This window comes from Cyprinodon tularosa, unplaced genomic scaffold (assembly GCF_016077235.1).
Source record: "Cyprinodon tularosa strain WSP-4 unplaced genomic scaffold, ASM1607723v1 ctg645, whole genome shotgun sequence".
Lineage (NCBI taxonomy): Eukaryota > Metazoa > Chordata > Actinopteri > Cyprinodontiformes > Cyprinodontidae > Cyprinodon > Cyprinodon tularosa.
The window spans coordinates 520,397-531,527 of record NW_024039391.1 but is presented as its reverse complement, the minus strand read 5'-3'; the positions used below and the strand labels follow the sequence as shown (position 1 = coordinate 531,527).

Sequence of the window (11,131 nt, the reverse complement as noted above, 5' to 3'; positions counted from 1 at the left end):
CCCAGAAGTATTATTAATAAATGATTGACAGCCAACAGGAAAACAACGTTTAAAACTCCAGAACATGTGTGGCTGCTTCCTGTCTGATAACAACAGTTAATAACTGAGATGATGACTGGAAGCAGAAGGAGAAACTGTCACATTCATTTGGAAGAAAAACTGGAGAAGAAGAAATTCATTATTCTCCATCGAAACAAATTAAAATCTGAAATGAGAAAGTTTCATAAGCAGATATCTGACACAGGAGCCTCTGTTTTTCATTACCTTTGGGAGGATCTGTGTTAAACGCTGGAGATGGGCTGATTATCTGGATAATATGAATTCAGCTTGAAGAAAGAAAAACAGGGATCATCAGGAAGGTGCGTCTGGTTTTCTCTCTGCAGGAAACAGTCCAGAAGTTCAGCAATAAGACAGATAAACATTAATTAATCAGAGATGAAGTTAAACCATCAGAACAGGCAAACATGATTTTTGATTCTTCTGTTTCTGAGCAGGAACCTGAAGTTTAAAGAAAACGGTTCCCAGACATAGAACCCATAAACTTCCTCTGAGAACCTGGACCTTTGCTCTGTTCTTTACCTGAACGTCTATCGGATCAAAACTCCGACTCATAATCATCCTGATTTAGTTTGACACTGACTTTATTAAAAGAGGCTGTTTATCAGGACTTTAAAGGCAGCAGCATCTTTCATTTTTCAGAAAGGCTCATCAGACTGAGCTGCTCCCACAAAACAACTTGGTTCTTTCTCAAAATAAAGACGATCAAAGCCCTCATTGATCTGAGACGAGACGGGATTATTTTAGATCAGATTGAAACCTGCTCAGAAACAGGAGAGAGTATTTATAGCTCTGAAACAAAGCCAGTGGAGTCTTTGATCTCCGTGCTGATGGACTCCATCTGATGCAGACCAGCCGTCGCGCTGCTCCTCTGCTTGTGCAGCCAAATGAGATGAATGTTTTCTCCAAACTTCATTGAACTGATTCGTTTATTGAGGTCTTTTCTCTTATTACAGGTTTCTCCTGTTTGAACCTTCACTCCAAAGAGGGCCTTAAACACACCTTGATAACAGATGTGATGATTGAAAATGTAAGAGCAGCAAAAAAAGGTCAGAGCAGCCGGATCTTCACCTGGAATCCACAGACCTTTACTCTACACTGGAAAAAATAAATCTAGATAAGTCATTTCTTCTTAAAATTAGTGCATTTGTTCTTGAATTGAGGAGATAAAAGAGACACTTTGCCAATGGAACAAGACAATTTACATTTAAAATAAGAAAATACAATTGAATTGTCTTATTTCAAGTGGATAATATCTAATTATCTTATTTAAAGAGTAAAAAAACTCCTTCCATTGGCAGATCATCTTATTTATCTACTCAAATTAAGGGTAAATACACTTAATTTAAGACATTTTTACTCATTTTTAGATTGTTTTTTCATGGCTCTGGTCTCTTCATGCCAAAGGCCTGTTTTCTGCAGATCACCTCTTTTCTGGAGGATTAGAGTTGAGGTTTGCTCTTTGTGTGTCTCCTCTTATATATATCTAGTATATATCTATATAAAAACTCTTCCTCACCCATCGTGGGTGGTCTCCCCCCTTTTCCTCCCAGCTGGGTTCCTCTACCAGAGCCCTGGGAGCCTGAGGGTTCTGCCAGCATCTTTGCTGTTCCTACAACTGCATCTTCTGGACCGAGATGTCTGATGTATTTCCAGGATCTGATGTAACTCTTCCAGTTTGGGGCCCCTGCCCTGAGGGCCCCAATGACCACGGGTTCCACTGATGCCTTGACCTTCCAGCTCTTCTCTGAGCTCCTGGTATTTCTCTAGTTTCTTATGTTCTATTTTCCTGATGTTGCTTGGTATCGCTATGGCAACCACAGCGGCTTTCCTCTGCTTTCTGTCCATCACCACAATGTCTGCTTGGTTTGCCATTACATACATATATATGTTTTTGTTTTTATTTTGGTTTTATTCTTTTTGTGTGAATATTATATAAAAAACATGTTTAACAGGAAGTTTACTCCACTTTAAGTTATTTAAGTGTAATTGGAGGGAGAGAAAAAATAAGTTTTATTTCCTTTCAGACGATTTCTATGAATGGATGTAATTTCTCTTTGTTTCTAACTTTGTTTGGAAATGTTAACTAGTCTCTTTTGTATGTATTTGGTTGAATCATTCATTGCTAAACAGCAATGAATGATTCAACCAAATATTCACTCTAGGAAGGAATTCATTTCAGACAATTTGACAAACGTCAAATTGTCTGAAATGAATTCCTTCGTAGAGTTTCAGCCGCCTGTCCTTCAGACACATGAGATGAGAGTCACAGTTTTATTGCTGCTCAGACTCATTCGTCTGAAGCTGTTGCTTCAGTGGATGTGTTTAACACTTTATTTATGGGTCTGTGATGCTGCTGAAGTTCAGGCCTCAGTTTGTCCTTCCCTCCAGGAACACACACACAGACATGTTGTTTCACGCTATCCTTGTGGGGACTTTCCATTGACTTCTTTTCATTTTGCATTTATTTCTTACCTTAACCTTAAACATTACCAGCACTGACCGAACCCTAAAGATGACATGTGTCAGGAATTAATGCTATATAAATAAACTTAACGGAAACCTCAACTCACACCTTAGTCCTGAAAATAAGCCCCACCCCAACCTCTCTTCATGGAGTCCAGTCGCTGGTCCCCACAAGTACCTATAAGGCCTCAACATGCAGCATCTTCCTGGGAAATTCTCCCCACAGGGAAAGGATAACATGGCCACGCAGTCAGCTGGTGTCATTGTGTGAGGAGGCAATGAGAGTTGTGTAACGATGCCACCTGACAGCCCATTAAACCTGAGAGGGATGAGGATGCAATTAGATTGTCATCCACTCTGGAGTTACAGCCTACAGAACAGATGGACCAAGCAGGAAAACGATCCAAAAGGATCTTTGTTTTAGGACGGCGGCGAGGTTTTTCAGGGTGAATGATTGATTTGTTGACAGGTTATCAGATGACTGAGAGATGGTGATTATCGGCTGTGATCAGCCATGTTGTAATGTGCAGCTGCTGAGGAATAAAATCCCTCCCTGACTTCTCTGAAACGAGCAGACTTTGAGTGGAGCGGCAGATTTACAGCCAGACACTGAGGAAATTCACTCAGAGTGTTAAAAGCATCCGCAGTGGCGACATGTCAGACATCTTCAGCGGAGCCGAGAGGAAAAGGTGGAATAATGAGGAAATAACACAAGATGAGTTAGACTGGATGCAAAGTAGCAGAAAGAGGTCAAAAGGTCAATGTTTAACAAATTCATTCACTTATATAAGTTTATTCTTTGCAAAAATGTTTTTGTTTTTGTTTGTTCATGTTTTATAGATGAGCTTCACATAGATTCTCTGATTCTGAACATCTTTGCATTTTCTTTATTTCTACCTTTGATGACTGAATTAATGATGGAAGGAACAGCTTTGCTTCTTAGCTGGTAAAAAGAAAAGCTGTTAACTTCATCATTACATCAAAGGATGCGACGCCTTGTAGTGACACCTTTCTGCCAGCAGGAGGTGTGACGTTCCTTTGATGAAACTGGATCGTTTGCTTTGCTGAATGTCTCTCTGATGGGTTCTGTGTGTAAGATTTCGTCATTAAATATGTTAAGGTTATTTTCTCCTGTAGAAAAACAATAAATAAATTAATCAAAGGAAAAAGATGTGAAGCTATATGAGGACTAACTGATAAACATCAATCCTTCTGGTCAACAAGACTCTGTTATTAAAGCGCTGAATAGTTATAAGGAGTCAAACAGAGTAGGAAGCTTCCGAAGCAAAAAAAATAAAAAATCTTAGATTTCATGGATCAGATAAGAAGGAAATCTGCCTCCATGTTTAAATGCTGGTTTGATATGAATTAAATTCTCTTTCATGAAGTTTAAATGTGAGCTGAAGTTGATCAGATTGATCAGACTCATGCTGATGATTGAAAGTAAAAACAAACACCTGAGCCTCCCTGTCACCTAAACAGGCAGAAAAAACAAGAATATAAATCATTTAAATATGTAAAAACCTTAAACACACAAAAAGTGAAACATTAACTTGTCAAAGAAAAGAAGAAGCAGATTTAGATGAATGATAAAGTCGAGAACCACCTTTTATTTTATTTCTTTTTTAAACCACCTCAGCATGAAGGAGCTGTCCGGACCCCGTGGTGCTGAAACACGCATCTGGACGCAGCTTTAAAGCTTTTTCTCTCTCTGCATTTTAAACCACACGTAGTCAAACAATTAAAAGACATTTCTGAGTCTCATTCAGTCGCAAGAAATATCCTTTAATTGTAAAACCAGGTGCAGCACTCCCACTCTTCTCCACGCTGCGTGGCATTAAACCCCGATCAATGGATGCTGATCGCCTCCTGAAATGACATTACAGGACATGTCAGTGACGTCACTTTAACACAATTAACCAGAGGCTTCACTCCACAGAGCCTTCCGGGTTTGACCGCGGCGTTTGCTGCTGTCTTCATCCACTCTGCTCTGATCCTAAATCCTCACCCGTTGCTTCTTTATGATTAGACACTTTTACGCACCAATAATGTAAAGCAAACAACAACAAAAAAGCAAATAACCAAACAACAACAACAAAAAAGAACTGCTATACTTTCTCACATTCAGATTACAGAGGAGCAAAGACCAAACCTGTTAAGCTGAATGTAAGGATTAAGTCCAGAGTCTGGCACAGCGCATCCCGGCGCGTAACGGAACCCTCTCCAAGGTGCTGAGCGGGAAACGCAGCTTCACGCAGGAGTTCAAGGAGAAAATCGGTCTTTCCTGCACTGGAAACCAGAGAGAAGCTGGCAGCCTTTACTGTAACCTTCATGTAATGAGATTAATAATCAGACAGGTTTAAACATTTACGCACAGATAGCAGAATCACAGGCCGAGGAAATCAGCACATAGATCAGCTTCCAGTCAGATAATACCTGGATGTTCAGTCTGCTCCCTCTGTCCCCGCAGGATCACCTGAAACCTCACCGAGAGACCCCCCCCCCCCCCCCCCCAATACTCTGCGCTCCTCCGGCTCCCATCCATCCATCCATCCATCCATCCATCCATCCATCCATCCATCCATCCATCCATCTCCTTCTCGTGCCTCGCTTTTCTCTGCTCTGGCTTCCAGCACAGGAGATAGATGCTCTGCAGTCACGTGGGTCGGAGGAGAGGAAAGAGAAGGATGGAGAGAAAGTAGGGAGGGAGGGAGAGAGAGGGAGGGAGGGAGGGAGAGAGAGGGAAGGTCCCTCCTCCCGCTCCTCCGCAGTTTGCAGTGATGTCTCAGACTCGGAGGTAGAGAGTCAGAGCTGCTCGTCCGGCGGATCTTCACCTCTGAATCAGACCCCCGGTGTCTCCTATCATCCTCCCCCTCTCTTCTCCTCTCACCTCCCGGCTCTGCTGCTCTCCGGAGCCCTGGAAGCTTCTCTCTTCTTCTCCATCCTCCTCCTTCCGCTTGAATCGGAACAACAGTTTGTTCAGAGGGATTTAGTTTTCTGCTCAACACTTCGCTACTGCCGCTTATTCTCGGATTTGCTCAGAAGTGAAAGAAGCAAAGAATCGGCGCGGTGGATCCGCGGAAGCTCCTCTGGGGCTCGAACTGGAGATGGAGATGCTGATATTAATGTTTCACTCCCTGTGGATATTGGGATGCAACACCGTGAGCGCCGACTCCATCATCCACATCGGTAAGACACCATCGGGCGGGTGGGGGGTGTCCGCGCTGAGCGGGGGAGAAAAACGGGGAGCTGCGAGGCGCGAGGGGCGGATAGAGGAAAAACCACTGACTCTGTTTGCTGATCATTATTCTGTGCTGATCAAGGAAGGAAGGGAGGAAGGAAGGGAGGAAGGAAGGGAGGAAGGGAGGGAGGGAGGAGGAAGGAAGGAAGGAAGGGAAGAGGAAGGAAGGAAGGAAGGAAGGGAGGAAGGGAGGGAGGAAGGGAGGAAGGGAGGAAGGAAGGAAGGAAGGAAGGAAGGAAGGGAGGAAGGGAGGAAAGGAGGAAGGAAGGGAGGAAGGAAGGGAGGAGGAAGGAAGGAAGGAAGGAAGGGAAGAGGAAGGAAGGAAGGAAGGAAGGAAGGAAGGGAGGGAGGAAGGGAGGAAGGAAGGAAGGAAGGGAAGGAGGAAGGAAGGAAGGAAGGAAGGAAGGGAGGAAGGGAGGAGGAAGGAAGGAAGGAAGGGAGGAAGGAAGGGAGGAGGAAGGAAGGAAGGAAGGAAGGAAGGAAGGGAAGGAGGAAGGAAGGAAGGAAGGAAGGAAGGAAGGAAGGGAGGAAGGGAGGAGGAAGGAAGGAAGGAAGGGAGGAAGGAAGGGAGGAGGAAGGAAGGAAGGAAGGAAGGAAGGAAGGGAAGGAGGAAGGAAGGAAGGAAGGAAGGAAGGAAGGAAGAGAGGAAGGTTTTAGGAAGAAAGGAAGGAAGGAAGGAAGGAAGGAAGGAAGGAAGGGAAGGAGGAAGGAAGGAAGGAAGGAAGGAAGGGAGGAAGGGAGGAAAGGAGGAAGGAAGCAAGGAAGGAAGGAAGGAAATAGAAGGATGAGGGACTGTCCCATCCATCCCTCTCCTCATTGGGTGTTTAGATGTTTTTATTTGATCATGGACCCCCCCCCCCCCTATCAGCGTGGACGTTTAGTGGGACGTGGGTGAAATGTTAATCCACTCCAGCTGAGGAAGTGATGACAGAGGAGACAAACGCTGACTGTTCTGGCTGTGAGGGGCCAGCATGGGCCCCTCTGCCCTCTTTCATTCACATTATTCCTGCTGTTCACGACAGGAAGGGTTTCAGTGAAAGGTTAGAGTGGAGGAGGGAAGGAGGGAAGGAAGGAGGGAGGGAAAGAAGGAAGGAGGGAAGGAGGGAAAGAAGGAAGGAGGGAAGGAGGGTAGATGATCCAGATCAGTGACGCTGCAGCACTGCAGAGAGGAAGAGGAGGAGGATGAAGGCCAGTTATTCAGCTGAAGGAAAGACATCCATCCATCCATCCATCCATCCATCATCCATCCATCCATCCATCATCCATCCATCATCCATCCATCCTCATCCATCATCCATCCATCCATCATCCATCCATCATCCATCATCCATCCATCCATCATCCATCATCCATCCATCCATCATCCATCATCCATCCATCCATCATCCATCATCCATCCATCCATCATCCATGGAGACAGATGGGGGTGTATATTTGGACAGATATCAGCATTCAGCAAAAACAAAATGGCCGAGTGATGTAGGATGATTAGAGACACAGAACAGTAAATAAAACAGATCAGCATCCTGAGACCAACAGGGAGGATTAATAACTGTAAGAGGATGAATCAAGACCTGCAACTGATACATCTGGGTTCTGCAGATAGAAGCAACTGGCTGCAACATCTGATGATGAGCAGATGCTTTAGGCCAGACTCTGAATTTAAAGGGGAACCATGGAGGAACTGGGTGACAGGTGGCTGTTATTGTCTGAAGCTATAATCTGAGTTAGCCTCACTGCTCCAGCCTCTGGAGGAAGATCATTCAGGTTTATGCAAACCTATCAAACTCAGCCGCCCACCCAGTAATCTATAGATGACTTCAGTTAGACAGGTTTATAAGTATTTATGAATTAGTTTTTTTTTTAGACTTTTCAAAATGACATCCAGCAGTTTTAGAATTTCCTCCTATTTTTGAATTTTAAACCCAAACTCTTTAAAATGACTGATTTACACAGCAGGAGAAAACAGTTAAATCAAATGTCTGTCAATAAGAGGACGTCCAGATGTCTTTGTTGTCCTCACTGCTCTGATCGGAGGCCTGTCTCTCCGTCTCCTCCTAGCAGGAACGGCGGCGTTGAACGTCTCCTCCTAGCAGGAACGGCGGCGTTGAACGTCTCCTCCTAGCAGGAACGGCGGCGTTGAACGTCTCCTCCTAGGAGGAACGGAGGCGTTGAACGTCTCCTCCTAGCAGGAACGGCGGCGTTGAACATCTCCTCCTAGCAGGAACGGCGGCGTTGAACATCTCCTCCTAGCAGGAACGGCGGCGTTGAACGTCTCCTCCTAGGAGGAACGGCGGCGTTGAACGTCTCCTCCTAGGAGGAACGGCGGCGTTGAACGTCTCCTCCTAGCAGGAACGGCGGCGTTGAACGTCTCCTCCTAGCATGAACGGCGGCGTTGAACGTCTCCTCCTAGGAGGAACGGCGGCGTTGAACATCTCCTCCTAGCAGGAACGGCGGCGTTGAACGTCTCCTCCTAGGAGGAACGGCGGTGTTGAACGTCTCCTCCTAGGAGGAACGGCGGCATTGAACATCTCCTCCTAGCATGAACGGCGGCGTTGAACGTCTCCTCCTAGCAGGAACGGCGGCGTTGAACATCTCCTCCTAGCAGGAACGGCGGCGTTGAACGTCTCCTCCTAGGAGGAACGGCGGCGTTGAACGTCTCCTCCTAGCAGGAACGGCGGCGTTGAACGTCTCCTCCTAGCAGGAACGGCGGTGTTGAACGTCTCCTCCTAGCAGGAACGGCGGCGTTGAACGTCTCCTCCTAGGAGGAACGGCGGCGTTGAACGTCTCCTCCTAGGAGGAACGGCGGCGTTGAACGTCTCCTCCTAGCAGGAACGGCGGCGTTGAACATCTCCTCCTAGCAGGAACGGCGGCGTTGAACATCTCCTCCTAGCAGGAACGGCGGCGTTGAACGTCTCCTCCTAGGAGGAACGGCGGCGTTGAACGTCTCCTCCTAGCAGGAACGGCGGCGTTGAACATCTCCTCCTAGCAGGAACGGCGGCGTTGAACGTCTCCTCCTAGCAGGAACGGCGGCGTTGAACGTCTCCTCCTAGGAGGAACGGCGGCGTTGAACGTCTCCTCCTAGCAGGAACGGCGGCGTTGAACGTCTCCTCCTAGCAGGAACGGCGGCGTTGAACGTCTCCTCCTAGCATGAACGGCGGCGTTGAACGTCTCCTCCTAGCATGAACGGCGGCGTTGAACGTCTCCTCCTAGCAGGAACGGCGGCGTTGAACTTCTCCTCCTAGGAGGAACGGCGGCGTTGAACGTCTCCTCCTAGGAGGAACGGCGGCGTTGAACGTCTCCTCCTAGCAAGAACGGCGGCGTTGAACGTCTCCTCCTAGCAGGAACGGCGGCGTTGAACGTCTCCTCCTAGCAGGAACGGCGGCGTTGAACGTCTCCTCCTAGGAGGAACGGCGGCGTTGAACGTCTCCTCCTAGCAGGAACGGCGGCGTTGAACGTCTCCTCCTAGGAGGAACGGCGGCGTTGAACGTCTCCTCCTAGCAGGAACGGCGGCGTTGAACATCTCCTCCTAGCAGGAACGGCGGCGTTGAACATCTCCTCCTAGCAGGAACGGCGGCGTTGAACATCTCCTCCTAGCAGGAACGGCGGCGTTGAACATCTCCTCCTAGCAGGAACGGCGGCGTTGAACATCTCCTCCTAGCAGGAACGGCGGCGTTGAACGTCTCCTCCTAGCAAGAACGGCGGCGTTGAACGTCTCCTCCTAGCAGGAACGGCGGCGTTGAACGTCTCCTCCTAGGAGGAACGGCGGCGTTGAACGTCTCCTCCTAGCAGGAACGGCGGCGTTGAACGTCTCCTCCTAGGAGGAACGGCGGCGTTGAACATCTCCTCCTAGCAGGAACGGCGGCGTTGAACATCTCCTCCTAGCAGGAACGGCGGCGTTGAACATCTCCTCCTAGCAGGAACGGCGGCGTTGAACGTCTCCTCCTAGCAGGAACGGCGGCGTTGAACGTCTCCTCCTAGGAGGAACGGCGGCGTTGAACGTCTCCTCCTAGCAGGAACGGCGGCGTTGAACGTCTCCTCCTAGGAGGAACGGCGGCGTTGAACGTCTCCTCCTAGCAGGAACGGCGGCGTTGAACGTCTCCTCCTAGGAGGAACGGCGGCGTTGAACGTCTCCTCCTAGCAAGAACGGCGGCGTTGAACGTCTCCTCCTAGCAGGAACGGCGGCGTTGAACGTCTCCTCCTAGCAGGAACGGCGGCGTTGAACGTCTCCTCCTAGGAGGAACGGCGGCGTTGAACGTCTCCTCCTAGCAGGAACGGCGGCGTTGAACGTCTCCTCCTAGGAGGAACGGCGGCGTTGAACGTCTCCTCCTAGCAGGAACGGCGGCGTTGAACATCTCCTCCTAGCAGGAACGGCGGCGTTGAACATCTCCTCCTAGCAGGAACGGCGGCGTTGAACGTCTCCTCCTAGGAGGAACGGCGGCGTTGAACGTCTCCTCCTAGCAGGAACGGCGGCGTTGAACGTCTCCTCCTAGCATGAACGGCGGCGTTGAACGTCTCCTCCTAGGAGGAACGGCGGCGTTGAACGTCTCCTCCTAGGAGGAACGGCGGCGTTGAACGTCTCCTCCTAGGAGGAACGGCGGCGTTGAACGTCTCCTCCTAGCAGGAACGGCGGCGTTGAACGTCTCCTCCTAGGAGGAACGGCGGCGTTGAAAGTCTCCTCCTAGCAGGAACGGCGGCGTTGAACGTCTCCTCCTAGCAGGAACGGCGGCGTTGAACGTCTCCTCCTAGCAGGAACGGCGGCGTTGAACGTCTCCTCCTAGGAGGAACGGCGGCGTTGAACGTCTCCTCCTAGCAGGAACGGCGGCGTTGAACATCTCCTCCTAGCAGGAACGGCGGCGTTGAACATCTCCTCCTAGCAGGAACGGCGGCGTTGAACGTCTCCTCCTAGGAGGAACGGCGGCGTTGAACGTCTCCTCCTAGCAGGAACGGCGGCGTTGAACGTCTCCTCCTAGCATGAACGGCGGCGTTGAACGTCTCCTCCTAGGAGGAACGGCGGCGTTGAACGTCTCCTCCTAGGAGGAACGGCGGCGTTGAACGTCTCCTCCTAGGAGGAACGGCGGCGTTGAACGTCTCCTCCTAGGAGGAACGGCGGCGTTGAACGTCTCCTCCTAGCAGGAACGGCGGCGTTGAACGTCTCCTCCTAGGAGGAACGGCGGCGTTGAACGTCTCCTCCTAGCAGGAACGGCGGCGTTGAACGTCTCCTCCTAGCAGGAACGGCGGCGTTGAACGTCTCCTCCTAGCATGAACGGCGGCGTTGAACGTCTCCTCCTAGGAGGAACGGCGGTGTTGAACGTCTCCTCCTAGGAGGAACGGCGGCGTTGAACGTCTCCTCCTAGCAGGAACGGC

General features: G+C 49.2%; 1 protein-coding gene and 1 long non-coding RNA gene across 4 annotated transcripts in view; one reads left to right on the top strand and one right to left on the bottom strand.

The window, feature by feature from the left end:
* Positions 1–4,100: 4,100 nt before the first annotated feature.
* Positions 4,101–5,015, bottom strand: LOC119799042. Its single transcript, XR_005282804.1, has 3 exons — positions 4,960–5,015; positions 4,676–4,850; positions 4,101–4,392 (listed from the first exon to the last, which is right to left on the bottom strand). It is a non-coding gene; the product is annotated as an uncharacterized LOC119799042 (long non-coding RNA).
* A 259-nt stretch (positions 5,016–5,274) lies between these two features.
* LOC119799045 (glutamate receptor ionotropic, delta-1-like) overlaps positions 5,275–11,131 on the top strand; it is a 499,477-nt gene continuing 493,620 nt past the window's right edge. For 2 of the 3 annotated variants that reach the window (XM_038308724.1, XM_038308723.1), the window contains exon 1: positions 5,276–5,712. In XM_038308724.1, coding sequence (XP_038164652.1) covers positions 5,631–5,712 — 82 coding nt within the window. In that variant the 5' untranslated portion in view covers positions 5,276–5,630. Of the gene's footprint in view, positions 5,713–11,131 lie in introns of all 3 variants that reach the window. The other variant, XM_038308725.1, reaches the window with a different exon arrangement.